Below are 18,849 nucleotides of genomic sequence, written 5' to 3' on the forward strand. Positions count from 1 at the left end.
ACACCACTTTTTCGATACATTTATCGTATATATGCCATGTACACTGAACACATCCATAGATATATACTGTAAGACGGTGGTCTCCTTTTTGCTATCCCACTATTCAGGAAGCCACATGTTTCCATCCTGCTTGAATACACTCAGCAGAGGTCATATTAGCCTTTGGGGGACGGATCTCTCAGGACAACAATTAGGTCATCCATTAAAATTCAACTTGCACAAGTCTTCTTTAACCCTAGCACCTTGTATCGGGCAGAGTCATGGCACCCATATGTAAAAGAGACTTGGCCAGTTCCTACTCACCACAACCACAGGAGGTCTGGATATTGCAGCCATGACCAAAAAATTATTTATCCCTAATAACAAATTCATTGATTCTTATTCCTCCTCCTTATTCCATCCCTTTTATGTAACTTGTAACCTGTTACATATGTGTCATGTAATTTGTAACTGTAACTTATGACAGGACAACATGTATAAAACTATTTCCCTATGGGATCAAAAAAGTTTACTGCATCACATAGGTTCTATGTCTTCTTCGTGTATCTAATAGCATCAACATCTGCTTTGTGTTCTCAGTAGAAGCTCCTTGGCCTTCATGTAGATGCTCAGGATCCATCAGTGGTCACCCAGTAAGGGGTCTGACCGGAGAAATCACTAATGTAGTTACAGGGAATTATTTTTTCAATCTATTAGTAGACACGATTTGCATTGTCCCCCCTTTGAAGTAAATGATGAGATAATCAGGACTAATCTGACACCCGACATGAGAAGGACTAAATATGGTCACTTCATACCCGGCCGACCATTGACTTACATTTCCTTTGTCTGATGTATTAAAATACACAGGGGCCGCTGGGCTGACATGCAGTTTTTTAAAAAAAATTTTGTATCTTGTGTGTGTCCACCCTTTCCCTGTCCCTCATTCATGGGGACGCAGACACAGTCAAGCCCACATTGTCGTCCCGTGTAATGATACTAGTAACTCTTTAAATGGAGAGGGTTTTTTTTCATCTCATTCACCCTGAAGAGGGGGTCCTTTGGCCGCGGCCATACAAGCATAATAAATTGTATATGTTTGCAATACTGAATGCGTTCCGTCCATATGCTGCGCTGCGTAGCGACATGAATGAGCATTTACCAGATCAGTCCCACCACATTAAACCGAAAAAAAACAATCTTTATTCATGGTAACTTATCAGTTTCAATTAATCAACCCTAACAATGGAATTTGTGATGTGCTTAAGCGACTTGAAAGCAATAGGTCATCTCCAGGGCAGTCTTGTTGTGTCTTTGTGTCTTCAGATTCTTAGACAAAGACTCAAGGAAACCTCGGAACGAGCACCAAAAAAAAGTTACGTTATATCATCAACTGTAATTTCATAGATTGGATACATTGTATCCGAGTCATGATTCTACTTTTTACGAGTTACTGGGAGAACTTTAAGTTACTTTAAGAAGTTTAGAAGAGAATAAGACATTGGGCTGACCATTCATCCCGAGCCTCTGTGCTGCTATGTGAATAGCATTGTGCAGACCATTCCTCCGGGTATTCAATAGAGGTAACCATTGCCTTGATTTGGTTACACGCTTTAGCAAAGAAACTCCCTCCCACTGCCTAAGGGTCTGCGAAAGGTCCCTGACCTGTTTAGAAGAGTCGAGGGAAATGTCATGTCGCCCCTCCCAAATGGGAGTATCTGCATTCATTTGATGCGTATAAAAAATGATTGGGGATGGTTAGACCACTGCTCTTGAATTGCAATTTATAGTAGTTTACAAAAAAATTCACATTGTTAGCACAGAAAACGTGGAAGTGTTTCTGGCTAAATTGCATTACCTGTGAAATGTCATTAGTCTTCTGGGGATCAGAGGATGTCATTTTTTTGTGCTTTATTAATTCTACCGGGGGAAAGATTAAAGGGGTCTGTATACTGATTTATTGTACCAAAAAGAGAGAAAAATAGAATGGGATTGGGTAGAAAGACATTAGAGATGAATAGAGATAGATAGATAGATAGATAGATAGATAGATAGATAGATAGATAGATAGATAGATATGAGATAGATAGATAGATAGATAGATAGATAGATAGATAGATAGGAGATAGATAGACAGAATATAGATAGATAGGTAGATAGATAGATAGATATATATAGATATGAGATAGATAGATATGAGATAGATAGAATATAGATATGAGATAGATAGATATGAGATAGATAGATAGAATATAGATAGATAGGAGATAGATAGATAGATAGATATGAGATAGATAGATAGATAGATAGATATGAGATAGATAGACAGAATATAGATAGATAGGTAGATAGATAGATATGAGATAGATAGAATATAGATATGAGATAGATAGATATGAGATAGATAGATAGAATATAGATAGATAGGTAGATAGATAGATAGATAGATAGATAGATAGATATGAGATAGATAGATATGAGATAGATAGACAGATAGATAGATAGGAGATAGATAGATAGATAGACAGAATATAGATAGATATTAGATAGATAGATAGACAGAATATAGATAGATAGATAGATAGATAGATAGATAGACAGAATATAGATAGATATTAGATAGATAGATAGACAGAATATAGATAGATATTAGATAGATAGACAGACAGAATATAGATAGATAGGTAGGTAGATAGATAGATAATTATAGATAGATATGAGATAGATAGATAGATAGATAGCAATAAGTATGTGAATAGACCTTAACTAATAACTGTTATGGGGTCCATTAGGCTTCCATGTTGTGCTGCACACTTTATTTCTGGCCTTTTGATGGATTCTGCATAGATTCTTCTAGGAAAATATACAAAGTTTTCCAGGATGGGATAAGGAAAAGCCTCTTCTAGCTACCTTGTAAGGCAGCTCCCTTGACATCAAGCACGACCTACAAGAAGCCTTATGACTTAATGCAGGATTACAACCAAACCAGTATATCTAATCCAGAAGGAACAGACGCCCAACTGTAGACAGCGCTGTTTCGACCTGGTTGGGTCTCCTCAGTACAGTGCAGGAAACTGGTTTGGCTGGGTGAGAGGCTTGTGACTAGGGTCAGGAAGTAAGAGTTCTCCACACGCCTCCATGGTGGCCGTAATTGGCAGTCTCCATATGGAGAACTCTTACTTCCCAACCCTAGATTCTTCTAGCACATTTTCCAATATAGATGTGAACATAGACATACTATGGACCAATAACCCCTTCATCCAATGTCCCCCATCACCCTGTCCCCAATCCCTCACCCCGTCTCCCACAATCCCATACTCTTTACATGCTTTGGCAATACTTGTATTTGCTCCTGCTAATAAAGCTCCTTTGAATTTGAATTTCATAGATTAAAGTTGAACGATCTACACAAATGGATAGATATAAGACATAGGGTTATATCAGAAGACATCAGAAAGATCTTATTGATGTTATATTCAGGTCACTTTTAGGTCTGAAGGTTTGTTCTTAAGTTGAATTTGTATGTAAGTCAAAACTGTATATTTTATAATAAAATCCAGACAAAAAAAATTTGGGCCCCAGTGACAATTGGAGTTCAAACATTTTTTTGCTGTAATTGGACCAAGGATTATCAATAAAGTTTCATTACAGACATCTTACAGCTGATCATTGCAGTCTGGGACTATAGTAACATCCAGAGACTTCACCAGAGGTCACAGGGGGCAGAGGGGTCCGTCTGTAACTATGGGTTGTCTGTAAGTCGGGTGTCCTTAAGTAGGGGACTGCCTGTACATCTATTAAGTATGTTGTATATATTAAGTATACATGAAGTGTACCTTAGGTATTCATATAGTAAAACTTTGGTATGCATGTAGTATATACCTAGTAAGCATATAGTATACATTTAGTATGCATAATGTATACATCTAGTATGCATATTTTGTTTACTTAGTATCCATGTAGTATATGCTTAGTAAGCATGAAGTATATACATTTAGTATCCATGTAGTATATACTTAGAAAGCACACAGTATATGCATTTGGTATGCATGTAGTATATAAATTTAGTAAGCATATAGTATATATATTTAGTAAGCATGTAGTATATACATTTAGTATCCATGTAATCTATACATTTAGTATGCATGTAGTGTGTATATCTGCTATGCAAGTATTATACATTTAGTATGCATGTAGTATATACATTTAGTATCCATGTAGTATATACATTTAGTATGCATGTAGTATATACATTTAGTATGCATGTAGTGTGTATATCTGCTATGCATGTATTATACATTTAGTATGCATGTAGTATATACATTTAGTAAGCTATAGTGTATATATATTTAGTAAGCATGTAGTCTATACATTTAGTATCCATGTAGTATATACATTTAGTAAGTATATAGTATATACATTTAGTATCCATGTAGTCTATACATTTAGTATCCATGTAGTATATACATTTAGTATCCATGTAGTATATACATTTAGTAAGCATATAGTATATACATTTAGTAAGCATGTAGTATATACATTTAGTAAGCATGTAGTATATACATTTAGTAAGCTATAGTGTATATACATTTAGTAAGCATGTAGTCTATACATTTAGTATCCATGTAGTATATACTGAGTAAGCATATAGTATATACATTTAGTATCCATGTAGTCTATACATTTAGTAACCATGTAGTATATAAATTTAGTAAGCATATAGTATATATATTTAGTAAGCATGTAGTATATACATTTAGTAAGCTATAGTGTATATATATTTAGTAAGCATATAGTATATACATTTAGTATCCATGTAGTCTATACATTTAGTATGCATGTAGTCTATACATTTAGTATCCATGTAATCTATACATTTAGTATGCATGTAGTGTGTATATCTGCTATGTATGTATTATACATTTAGTAAGCATGTAGTATATACATTTAGTAAGCTATAGTTTATATATATTTAGTAAGCATATAGTATATACATTTAGTATCCATGTAGTCTATACATTTAGTATGCATGTACTCTATACATTTACTATGCATGTAGTATATACATTTAGTAAGCTATAGAGTATATATATTTAGTAAGCATATAGTCTATACATTTACTATGCATGTAGTATATACATTTAGTATGCATGTAGTGTGTATATCTGCTATGCATGTACTATACGTTTAGTATGCATGTAGTCTATACATTTAGTATGCATGTAGTGTGTATATCTGCTATGCATGTACTATACGTTTAGTATGCATGTAGTCTATACATTTAGTATGCATGTAGTGTGTATATCTGCTATGCATGTACTATACGTTTAGTATGCATGTAGTGTGTATATCTGCTATGCATGTACTATACGTTTAGTATGCATGTAGTGTGTATATCTGCTATGCATGTACTATACGTTTAGTATGCATGTAGTGTGTATATCTGCTATGCATGTACTATACGTTTAGTATGCATGTAGTCTATACATTTAGTATGCATGTAGTGTGTATATCTGCTATGCATGTACTATACGTTTAGTATGCATGTAGTGTGTATATCTGCTATGCATGTACTATACGTTTAGTATGCATGTAGTGTGTATATCTGCTATGCATGTACTATACGTTTAGTATGCATGTAGTGTGTATATCTGCTATGCATGTACTATACGTTTAGTATGCATGTAGTATACATTTTCTATACACTCAGTATACATTTATATTTCTCTTTTCCTCCTCTCCATCCACCGGACAATCACTGTTGGTCACAGCATGAGACATGTCTAGACGCTGACTTATTGTCCTTCAATGTTAAGTCAATAGACCAACCTCGGACAGAATTCATCAAAGGTTTTTACGCCTGGTTACTGACCATTTGTACGAATTGAACTGGTTTTTTGGACTGCGGAGAAATAATGGTGATTTCTTATCCATTCTCCCAGCGAAAAAACGACCATAGCCCTGTATACAATGAGATCTCTCCACATAAAGGATAGCCTGCCATGGCAGGTAACTATTAGCGCTGTCCATATGCTAACATATGCTCACCCCATTCTCCAGGAGGACCAAAGCCTTCTGGGAGTTTCTGTAAAGACTTTATTCACATCCCATCCATTCATCAAACGTGATACATTAACCAATATACTGATGCTGTAGGAGATTTTTTTTTTAAGTATTTGGCTTTGGGTCTGGTATTTAAAGGGGGAGTCCCTGCAATATTATCCCCAATATTATTCACATTTATATTGTCGAGTCCCTTGTGTTCATGGCAATATTTAGAAATTCATTACCTTTAAGAGGTGCACGTTCACATCGTACTACATGATGGTGTCTTTTATATATAGTTTTGCAGGTGGCTCTTCAGTACCTGCTTCAGCCTGTCCTAAAATGTATGTACTCAAACACTCCTTTAGGAATTGCTTCATATGGACTAAACAGTAACAAAAAGATAAACAGCTCAGGCATTGGGTAGAAAAAAAGCTAAAACACCAAAAAAAGCTTTATTAGGTCATGGCAAAAACATGGAGGGTGATCACAACCCAAAAAGAAAAGGTGATGCGTTTTGGACTTTCTTATCTATTGGTTGAGTAAGGGCTGATCCTATAAGACAGAAACACGTCACCTTTTGGGTTGTGATCACCATCCATATTTAAACTAATACTCAATCTACTTTTAGACTGTTTTTCATACCAGCCAACCGAAAATGGAAAGGTGACGCATTTCGGATTTATAGGATCACTCCTGACTCAAATGTATAGTATGTGTAAGGCCTAATCCTAGTCCGAAATGTGTCATCGTAAGGTTGTGATCAACCTTAGTTTTTTTTAAACTTTTTCTACTTTTTGACTGTTTTTCAAAACAATCAACCCAAAATGAAAAGATAAAGTCTTTTGGACTATTTTTTGGATTGAAAAAAAAAGTCAAAAAGTAGAAAAAGTGTTAAAAAGATGGAGGGTGATCATATCCAAAAAAGAACTGGTGATGCATTTTGGGCTTGTAGGAGTAGTCCTTACACATACTTATAGATATGAGTGAGGATGAATTCTGTAAGTCCAAAATGTGTCACGTTTTCGTTTTGAGTTGTGATCACCCTCCACCTTTTTAAAACTTTTTCTACTTTGTGACTGTTTTTCAAAGCAGTTAACCAAAACGAAAAGTTAACGCGTTTTGAACTTATAGACTTACTCTTACATATAGATAGGAGAAAGGACGAATCCGATTTTTCAGTTGACTGCTTTACAAAACAGAAAAATTTTAAAAAGTTGGAGGGTGATCATAACACAAAATGAAGAGGTGACACATTTTGGACTTATAGAATTAATCCTGACTCATATCTATAAGTATATGTAAGGCCCAATCCTAGAAGCCCAAAATGCATCACCATTTCTTTTTGGGATGTGATCACCCTCCATCTTTTGAACACTTTTTCTACTTTTTGATTGTTTTTAAAGCAGTCATCCCCCAAATAGTCCAAAACACTTTATCTTTTCATTTTGGGTTGACTGTTTTGCAAAAAAATACGGTGATTACAACCCAAAAAAGAAACAATGACGCATTTTGAACTTATAGAATTAGTCCTTATCTACATATACATATGATAAAGATGGATTTTCTTTTGTTTTTCAAAGCAGTCAACCCAAATCAAAAAAGGCGACGCATTTCGGACTCAAACTATAAGTCCGAAAAAAATCCAACTATATCATATCTATATGTAAGGACTAATTCTATAAGCTCAAAACAACTAATCCTACAAGCCTGAAGCACGCCGCCGCTTCTTTTTAAATCGTTTTTCGACTTTTTGATTGTTTTTCAAAGCAGTCAACCCAAAATGAAAATGTGCCATGTTTCGGAATTGTAGCAATAACTATAGATATGAATAGGGACCAATCTTGTAAGTACCTTTTTCTTTTTGGGTTGTGGTCACCATCCATATTTTTAACATGACATAATGTAACTTTTCTTATTTTTTAATGTTTTTTTCTACTTCGGGCCTGTGCTGAAGAACCTGTTTTTTACTTCACCTGGCATCGGACCAATTTTACCCACCCACAGTACTTGGCTTGGACACCTCTAGATCCCTGGCTTTTTTTGGACACACAATGAAAATGTGAGCACCTTAAAGGGGATTTCCAGTAAATAAAAAATAAACAGGGCACCGTTGGGCCCAGTTACATGATACAATACTGCTTCCAAGCCTTCCCAACTACTTAAATATCACTGCTCCTAGTTCTCACTTTCTGGTAGGGGAGACCACTCAACCAATCAGTGGCTAGAGCAGTGACTGCCCTTAACCTGTGATTGGCTGAGAGTCCTCCCCTAGTGTCAGGTGACATTCAGGAAGTGCAGAACGGGAGCGGCAGTAGTAGAGAGGAAGGGGAGGGGTAACTACCGATTTATTGGATCTTACTGGATTCCTGAAAAGTGTTTTTAAATATCATTTTTATTTATGAAAAATACCCAGGAACTATCTCTCTCATACTCCTATTCTTACTATGACTATAGCAATAACAACAAAGTCACCTCCTCTATTATCTCCTTACATTTTCCTTAGCAAACCTCCGATCGCTTCCCCCACACGGCACATAAACCCCCGTGTAGAATCATTCAAGAAATGCGATTGTTCCACATGCAAATACTTAACACAAGACCCCCGCGCTAATAAGACCCCCAATGACAATCATAACCCTGTTATTACGGATTAGTTTCTGTTAGGAAACCGTCATTGACTCGGCTTTTATTTTGGGGCCAGTGTGTAAACCGTTAATCCTTTTAGTTGGTACTAAGGCATGCGGAGAGGGCACGTCCAGATAAAACCTTCACAACAAGGGATTTCACTAATCAGATAGAGTGACGGGGCCCCGAGGAAACCGCATTGACAGTTGGATTATTCCACGGCAATAAAAATGTAACCGCTGTGTATTATTTTAGAATTGCAGGTGGTTTCAGACACTGAAGAAGATTTCGGGGGAGTCCCTCCTCTGCCGCCCCCGCCCCCCCCACGCAATGGGGGAGAATCAAGTCAAGCAGTTGTGACAAATCCTCTCCAGAATGTCCCAGTCCTGGTAACTACACAGACAGTCACTAACTTCTGAAGGTGGTCTTAAAACTTTTTCTCAAAAATTCTAAATGTTTTAAATATTATGGGAATGAAATAAAAAGCATGTGATGTGTGACCTGTCTGTGTACTTTGGTATTTGACTTGTGTATTTCATATTTCTCTATATCATAGTTAAAGTGATATAACAACTAATGTAGACTTTTACATTTCATTTCATACTTTTCCAAAAGTGTTTTTTTTTTAATCAAAATTGAGGCCAAAAACATGTCCCCTGTGGTCTATGGGGTACAACTGTGACTCTACATTTACTCAAGTGCTGCAATACCAGACAAAGCCCATGGACAAGAGTGGTGCTAATTCGGGGGTAATTTCTTTTTTTCTATCATAGACACAAGCCCAAGGAGTGATGCAGGATATAATATGCATCACCATGATAAAGGTCACTCTGCTAAATGACAGTATTTTTTTGTTGATTTCGTTAGAGAGGTTTGCATTGGTTCTCATGTGCTCTCTAGTTGGTTCCCATTGACTCTAGAGTTGGTTCCCAAGATAGGTTCCCATTGGCTCTCCAATAGGTTCCCACTGGCCCTCTAGTTGGTTCCCATTGGCTCTTTAGTTGGTTCCCATTGACTCTCCAGCATGTTCCCATTGGCCCTGTAGTTGGTTCCCAAGATAGTTTCCCATTGACTCTCAAGTTGGTTCCCATTGGCTTTCTAGTGGGTTCCCATTAGTTCTCTAGTTGGTCCCCAATGGCTCTTTAGCTGGTTCCTATTGGCTTTCCATTTGGTTCCCATTGGCTCTCCAGTTGGTGGATCGCTAGTTGGTTCCCCAGCTGCTACAAACTGCATATACATCAGTGGAACCAGGGAGGTCGTAGTATTTTTTTAAAAAAATAATATTTAGGCTCAGACCATATCATTGATCAAAATTCTATAAAGAAGGGGCCATCAAATAAAAGTCTTTTTACCTATAGAAGGGATTGCAATCATTGTTTTTGTAAAGGACGGAAAGGACAAAAAACCAAGTCATATTGCACCATATTCTTCATGTATAGTATTCAATAAATCAAATTAGTTAGGAGAACTTAAGTTACCAATTAGATCGCTGCTTATATTTCTGGTCCAAGTTAGGCCACAAAAGAAGTGATCAGATTGGTTACCGAGAGCTTCTTGTTTCTAATTTAGGATTTGCATTTGTCTTGGATAAAGTACCAACAATGGATTATGGGTACAGGTTCTTTTTGGTTTTGGTGGCTTTCAAGAACTCCTCTACTGTTCCCCCTCTACATCACTAGTCTAGCAGCACTTATTCTATTGGTTCTTATAATGAAGGCCTAATGGATGATATCACAGGATATATGACATGGATGGCTTATCTAGGACCTTCACCTATGAAGAGAAAGGGAATCTGCTACTGGCTGTCACCATTGAAGCACATTCACAGCCCACAAAAAAGGGTCACCGGACTGACAGTGGGAGCTGAGGGCTCTCAGCGGTGGGACTGGCATCTATGGCCCGCTCCATGGATATGTCCTGCATTCCAAGATGACGACTTCCCACAATACCTATGTTCACAGTCCTCAGTGAGGATCCTGAGCCTAAACAAGGCATGCAAATGAAGATGGTCAATGTAATGGTAAGTTGTACAATGTGATTGATGATTAAAAGACACATCCATAACTGATACAATGATAGTACAATGGTCTCATAGACGAGGCAAACGCTTACTTGTCTTTCACATATTGTTGTAAATATGTAGCCTAAATTAGGAATTCATTTCTTCTAATATAATCCATCCTTCTGGGTTCCATTTTGGAGACCTGACACAGGAAGCCTTCCTAAGACTGAAATCCCTATACACTCTTATCATGTTTCTAAATATGAAGTATAATGATGATCCCCTAATTGTAATTAGATGATATTCATTGATGGGGAACTCTTTATACTACTTAAAAATGGCCCCAAAAGTTCTTTGTTGCCAGACCTAATATTGGGCATGTCCAATAAACTGCAACCCCCAAGACTGAAAAGCTAAATTTGGATTCATTTCAGTAGTGGTAAATATCTTTGGTCATGGATGAGGTCAGAGACCCAACAGTTCAGTAGAGCGGAGACTCTTATTGCGATAAAGGGAGTCGTGTGATTTCTATATCAAACACGTATCTTTGGTATAGATGATCTGTATCATACTGACAGGTGTCTAACACCCAACACCCTTGGCTGTGCTTGATATTGCAGCTCAGCTCAATTCATAAATGGAGCCCAGCATTGAACTGAGGTTACATAATCCACCAGATTAAATTCATGGGATCCACTCTTTATCAATCCCTTCGAAATAGACTGATATTGCCTCCCAAATGGGCTGTTGTCTGCTAGATTTTTGGGGCTCATTATTGGGTTGGAGCTTAGGGCCACCAGAATGGATGAGCCCAAAGCACCAACAGTTCAGTAGAACGGAGATTCTTCTTGCGACTCTTCTAGGTCTCCATTGATACTGATGATCTATCCTACAAACAAGTGAGTAAAACAAAGTACTGGAATACTCCTTAAAGACTTTGGGTCCATTAGGGAAGGTTGGATTTTGTTCCACCACTTGCCACAAATTGGTTACTATCCCATTACTAGAGGTCCCTATGTTTTACATCACATCAAAAATAAAGTATCAATATATTATTTTTTTATCTTGTTTTGTATTTACATTTGATTAAACTTTATGTTTTGTAAACATTGATACAATAAAGAAACACAATTTATACATAAGTTGGGTAAAAGCGTTTGCTGATTCCTTCCTAGCCTGACGCCTTCCCAAACCCCGGAGCCTTGTACCAGCCTCCACGGCCTGTGTTGCCCTAGAAACCTACTTAACTTTGCTAAACAAGCCGCTATATATCAACACCTTGTTCTGGTAGTCTCTGGTTCAATTACAGTTACACAGTTTGGCGCTTCTTTCAAATTTCTTTCCAAAGAAAGGAATTTTCCCCTTTAGAAATGAATTGGCTTAATTAGTAAGTAGATTAATGGCAATGGCTGGTGAGCTGGTTTCCAGCAGAGATATACCAGAGAGGGTTAATAGGAGTCAGGATGGGAATTTCTCCCAGAACTGGCTTCCAGCCATAGCCAATAAGAGCCTAAACCAACACGCAGTGTGGCATATAATAAACATCTATGTCCCACACCCTGCGCTCCCCCATTGGGCGTTGGGGGCCATAGCAAATTTTTTTATTGCGATTCAAAAAAAAAAAAGAGAGAGTAAATCAACACTTTTGTTTACTTCGAGCCTCTTTTTGTAAGGATCTTTGGCCTCCTTAATGTTCGCTGCCTCTTTTTCCCACATTGTGCATTATTGTCCCAACGCGTTTTTTATAGTCTCCACTTGAGTTTTCTAGTAATTTTCCACTTATAAAATGGGTTCATAGCTTCACTCCCAGCTGCAATGGGCCTCCAAAATAATAAAAAAAAAAAATCCCTGCTGTGCAATGCATATAATAGGGTAAAAAAAAAATGCAGATCTGTCGGAGAGCGGAGTAATTAATACAAAAAAAAAAGGGATCCGAGGACGGGTTTTTATAGTTTGGGCTTTTGAGAATATCAAGAAGAAATCCTAGTGAAAAATGACGTTTTAAGCATTTCAGAAAGCTGGCAGCAAGAAATCGCTCCCTTCTTTCTCACTTTATGCCACAGAACAAAGAGGTCGGGGAACTAGCTAGATGGCAATGAGTTCTATGTCCCAGCACATTAAGTGCATGATGGAAACATATTGTATAGAGATAGTTTGGAGGGGGATTCAACGCATGAAAGAGAATGGGTGCTTTGATCAGCTCCCTGGGGTCCTGAGTGTGCATAGATCCCCTTGCATGGAGTTATTCAGCCCCAGCTAGACACACTTGAAAGAAATTTGCATATCTGTAATTTATCACATTTGTCTTGAACATTTTTTGCTATGTAAATAAAAAAAAAGAGAAGCAGGGACCTCAGAGACAGCAGATCAGCTCCTCTTTGTTACCCTGGAACATATAGGGAAACTTTGCCATGGATATTTTACCACTACAATGGCTGTTCTGTTACAATGTATCAAGACTTTGCCATAGGATACAGAGCTACAAGTACATATCACTGCTTCTAGTTTAAGAACAATTGTAAGATAATCAGATTTTGTGGCTCCTCAGCATCTTACAAGGGTCTGAGCTCCACTAATACTCTCCCTGCCAAAAGGAGCCATAAAGCAGCAGTGTCATTTAGGAGGCTGTGCACAATCCTCATATTAATCGCAATATTTCTTTGCTTTTGCTGAGGAACAAAAGTCATAGCAAGACGTCTTTGTGGTGAATTGAGCCAAATGCACATCTCTCATTCCCCTGCAGAAAGGTCAGTGTCGTTATGTTTGGTCCACCAAGGGGGGGTTTTCACACTGAAAACTGAGCCAGCTGTCCCTGTCATAGTATCACCATTGGGGGCACACACTCTGAATGCTGCTTAACTCTGCCTCTTTTACACCTGCAGAATATAGCAATTTCCAAAACATTTCACGTCCCACTTGTATTTCTTCCCAAACTCATACCAAGAATTAAGAATAGAGTCTGATCTCCAGCTCTTAGATTAGTATAACTGAATATATAGTGAGTAGCATCACATTCCCATGTACCCCACTAATCCTACATATCTACCCCTCATTCTGCAATGTGCACAAAAGCGTCTTCTTCAATTACAGCTGCTACATTATAGATGTTTTTTGGAACATTACAAACTAATTTTGAAGCATCTGCCCAATGTGCATTAAGATGTAGATCCTAATAGTCATCTATTTTTAAAGGAGCCTGGGTCAATATAAGACACCATTCTGTCTGTTTTAATGCACCTCTGTAATGAGTAATCAGTAATAAGCACATTTTTAAATGCATATTCTAGGCATGACAGTAAACGGTATAATGGGTATGTGATCCTAATGACTAGTTCACATGGATACTACAGCTATGTTACTAAGAGTATATACAGAAAACATTAGAATGGGTTGTGATCCTCATGACCAGTTCACATAGATCTCTACAGCTATGTTACTAAGAGTATATACAGTTAACAGTATAATAGGTATGTGATCCTAATGACCAGTACACATGGATCTCTACAGCCATGTTACTAAGAATATATACATATAAGAGTGTAATTGGTAAGTGACCCTAATACCTAGTTCACATGGATCTCTACAGCTATGTTACTAACAGTATATACAGATAACAGTATAATGGGTATGTGACCCTAATGACTAGTTCACAAGGATCTCTACTATGTTACTAAGGGAATATTGCCCCTGGGACATATCAGACTAAGGCAGACTTGTAGCATTGTGTGGTTATTGTCAGCATAGACATGGGAACAGGAAGCCTAGTGGAACAGGTTGCTAGAAGCAGGTGCACTGAACAAGCTGTGTGCATTCCAATAAAAGCTATGGAGACATGCCCAACATTGGACACTGTTGCTTTGCCATTCAGGTCTTACAAAGAGCTTCTAATGGGTAAAATCTTACATAAAGGGTTTTCTGAAGTACCAATTCACTGGTTTTAGTCTGGGAAGCAGGTAAATCCCAATGAGCAAATGGTAAACTTGTCCCTAAAATTATTGGGGGGCCCTGATTTTGGATGATATATTGGATGAGCTATATGAGTGCTGGATCGGGTTTATCTGAGAGAATAGTGAATAAAAAGGCTTATGGTGGTCCTGGCTGTGATGGAGGTACTGATATTTAGGTATAGTCCTTGAGTCAGAGCTCTGCAGGACCTCTCCACCCTGTGCCTCCTCTGCCTTTCCATGCGTAATTACAACACTTTCCACATCGCACTTGTCTCAGAGCAGGGAAAGAAATAGTTAACTATTGAAACTTAAAGAGCCGGGTCAAACTTTACTCAAGGGTCAGTGCCACCTCCTGAGCTCCTTGTCATGACCATCGGATGTGGAAATAAGGAGCATTAACTCTTTAAGGAAGTGTCTTACGCGTGCGCGCACTCCTGCAAAACTTGTGTGCCAGAAGAAGGTGCGAAAAGTTTCTCCGAAGTTTGCAAAGTTTTTCCAGCAGGATCTAGAAGGTCTGCAGCCCTTGGCGATGCAAATGAAAGCTGCTGGAGCACCGTATGCTTCATGAATAAAGCTGTATGGGCTTGAAAAGATAAAAAATGAAGTCTTTAAAGGCTAGAAAAGGACTTTTGTGTGGTGTAGAGAGAGCACTTGCGCATGGACGCGGCGCGCTTGTGCCATTGACTTAGCCTTTCTTTGGGGAGTCCAATAGCCACCACATAGCGTGTTTCATTACAGCATAAGCTTTTCATCAGGAGGCTTTGTTCTGGCTGAAAGTAATGCTGTGAATTCAGGAAAATGACAATATTTTCTATCTGCTTGAAAGTCCAAGAGAAGGGCCCTTGAGCTTGGCAAAAATCAGGCAAATCATTCATCATGCCACCCTGCACCTGTGGTCTTGACATTCAAAGTCTCCCAAACCTATTCCTATTAAACTTAATTATTCAGAGAAGGCACAATGGTTGAAATGGAGCAGGTTGGAGTCGGTTTTATTGCTAGTAAATGTTGTTCTGAAGATCTCCTGAATTTTCATTGTTGAGGATTTGCCCTCTTTCTTTCAGCCTGGAACAGCCTTGGACTTTAGAAAATCTCAATTGTAACATCTGCTTAATCGTACGGATCAAAATATGGAGACACAAAACATATGTAATGGTTGATTTGTTAAATCCTGGTAATGAGTTATTAACAAGGGGAGACAATAGGCACGATGGTGAGAGCCTTATGGTAACAGAGTCACTTCATGTAACGCCTGACATGGCTGTTCTTGATAAATGAAACTAGGGGTCTGAGCGCCAGGTGATAGCAGGAAAATCAATGTGACTATTGGCCAAGCACCCAGACTTTGTGAAAAAATTAGGAGACATAAAATTTAATTGGGCTGATCAGCCATAGAGGTTTAATTGCCAGTGAGCCTCAGCCAGACAAAACATGGAGTTTGGGGGCCTGTGTTTGTTTGCTTGCAACCCCTAGCCTAAGAGCATCTTTGGAAATGGGTTTTATTATAACACATGTCATGCTTTACAGTTCCCATATTGTGTCAAGACAATAGTTAATGGTACATTAAAGACAAGCAAACCATGCCAACACTTCTTCTTGGAGACATTGTAAGGGCCTCTCTCTTCTCTTCTCTTCTCTTGTGCTTGTTTTAGGGCAGCTGCAATTCAGGATCCAGAAAAACAAAAAGGGCAACTTTGTAATACCAGGTGCATCCCCAGAAAAGCAAGACAGGGATTGATATGTTATAGCCCAGGACATGAACCTAGCTATAAAGATATCATTCTGATTGTGTAGGGATTGCACGCCATGTAAAGGGACAGAGAGTTGCATTCTGGCAGCACAGCACTCTCCCCTCCCTGGGTTGCCCCTACAAGACATCAGCCAAATCCGAACACCTGTTGGCCAGACCTCACATCCCATCGTGGGAATCGTTAACCCCCTACGATTCCAGATATCCAGTGCAATTTATTTGTGGAATTATTTAGAGCCCTTCCCACAAGCATTTGGAACTGGGGGAGATTTTACCCATCAGGGCTTTTCTCTGTCTTCTCTGGATTCAACTGGTGTTTGTTCAAGTTGGCAGCTGGTAGTCGGTGCCACAGAGAGATACATTAATGGAAATAGGATGAGTTCATGGATTTAGGAGGTTTCACACCCTATATATTAATCCCACTATTGGCAGATTAGAAGGCATGGGAAGCAGACAGAGGAAGCTTCTCACTAGCCCAAAGCATAGCCCTGCGCATTGGGGTCTGGATGTCTGGAGGAGCTGGACACCTGTAGCCAGTGGCTGGCACAATTTACTAAATGCCACCCCTCCCCCTCTAATATTAGGTCACTATTAGTAATGGCCACTACTAATACGACCCCCTAATGCTCAGCTAAGATACATGGATCTGCTCCAGATTATACCAGCCTCATATCATACAGGATACACTCACTCCTTCATACATATACACAGACTGTGCATTTTATCATCATCACTATATAATTTATGGTATAACAATGGTTATAAGAGAAACGTGCAGATTATACCAGCCTTATATCATACAGGATACACTCACTCCTTCATACATATACACAGACTGTGCATTTTATCATCATCCCTATATGATTTATAGTATATGCAATGAAGCAATGGTTATAGGAGAATCCTGCAGATTATACCAGCCTTATATCATACAGGATACACTTCATAAATATACAGACTTGGTATTTTATCTTCATCCCTATATGATTTATGGAATAGGAATAGTTATAGGAGAATCCTGCAGTAGTAACAGATATTGGCCAATTTGATGTCATAGTCATCAATATAGGTAATGGGAATAATAAAAAAAATATCGAATTAATTCAGTCTAATAATACAAATACATAATAATAAATAATAATTATATTTAAAAAAATACTACTACTATGAGGAATAATAATAAAATTGTTATTGAGAATAATAATAATAATAATAATAATAATAATAAAAAAAGAATAATAATAAATAAAATACTAATAATACAAATAATACTTACAATAATAAAATAATAATATTTACAAATATTATTATTTGTTTATCAAATTTGAGCTCAGAAACTTGAAGCTTCCTCTCCAACTAACTAAAATCTGACATATATATATATATATATATATATATATGTGTGTGTATATAATATATATATATATATATATGTGTGTGTGTATATAATATATATATGTGTGTGTATGTGTATATAATATATTATATATATATATATATATATATATATATATTATTTTTTTTTCTATTTATCTATCTATAACTATTATTAGTTATCATTTTATATAACATGATATTTTTCATTCTTATCCTGTACCCTGATCCCTGTCCATTGCCTTGTGGTTTGGCAGCTGAACACACTGTCTCATGGTGTAATATTTGCAGTTGGCATAAAAAGGGGGCAGTGTGATTAGAGATTATTGAAAAGCCCAGTGTAGACCCAAGCCAACCTTACTGTGCCCAGGAGCACATACCAACTGGCACATATGCTCCCTCTGGTTAGAGCTTCCCATGCTGGGTGCACTGTATTTAGGATTTGGGAAGGATGGTTTAGGAGTTTATGCAGACCAGGGCTGGCCATGTATACTCCCTGCAGCAGACAAGACTACTTACCCCCTAATATATGCATGGCTGTATTGATCACTATGGTCCCATTGTAACCTGAAATTCCACTGTTCTGTGGAGTTATAGGAGTTAAAAGCCCCCACTATTCAACGAGCTGGGAAAGGGAGGTTCAGACAGCTGATTTACACAGGGAAACACCTCCATATAGTGTGATGAACTCCAAGTAAGTAACATTTGACTTTGTAATGAGTGTAATGAGATTTCATGCCTGATGGGAGCAGTTGTACAGAAGGGGCTCGCTGTGGTTAATGAGCGACTAATGTATGGAGAAATCGAATTACAGTTCAGCTTTTCCTGCAAAAAAGATACAATTTCACTTGGTTACAATTAGCAGAGGGGGGAACAAGCCTGAACTTGGACTGTGTGGAGGTATTAGAGGAGACTGCAGGCAGCTTGTCCATTGTGTGTGCCCAGCGCCATTGTGAAGTCACATACTCATTATTACTTATTAGTAATTAGATTTACTAGTATATTATCCTGCAATTATGTGTGTACTGACATCATTAATGCTACCAACCTACTCAACACAGCTAGAGCTCCTGCTGGGTAATAAGAGGGGCAAGCTAACAATGCTGCCAGCTACTTACTAGGCTATT

The 18,849-nt window shown here is 37.9% G+C and overlaps 1 protein-coding gene across 1 annotated transcript in view; it reads left to right on the top strand.

Annotated features, from left to right (window-relative positions):
• Positions 1 to 9,152, top strand: part of C5H10orf67 (chromosome 5 C10orf67 homolog) — a 71,644-nt gene extending 62,492 nt beyond the window's left edge. Inside the window, exon 16 of the mRNA XM_072154175.1 lies at positions 8,908 to 9,152. Coding sequence (XP_072010276.1) covers positions 8,908 to 9,071 — 164 coding nt within the window. The 3' untranslated portion in view covers positions 9,072 to 9,152. The remainder of the gene's footprint in view (positions 1 to 8,907) is intronic.
• Positions 9,153 to 18,849: the final 9,697 nt, after the last annotated feature.

Source organism: Engystomops pustulosus, chromosome 5 (genome assembly GCF_040894005.1).
Source record: "Engystomops pustulosus chromosome 5, aEngPut4.maternal, whole genome shotgun sequence".
Lineage (NCBI taxonomy): Eukaryota > Metazoa > Chordata > Amphibia > Anura > Leptodactylidae > Engystomops > Engystomops pustulosus.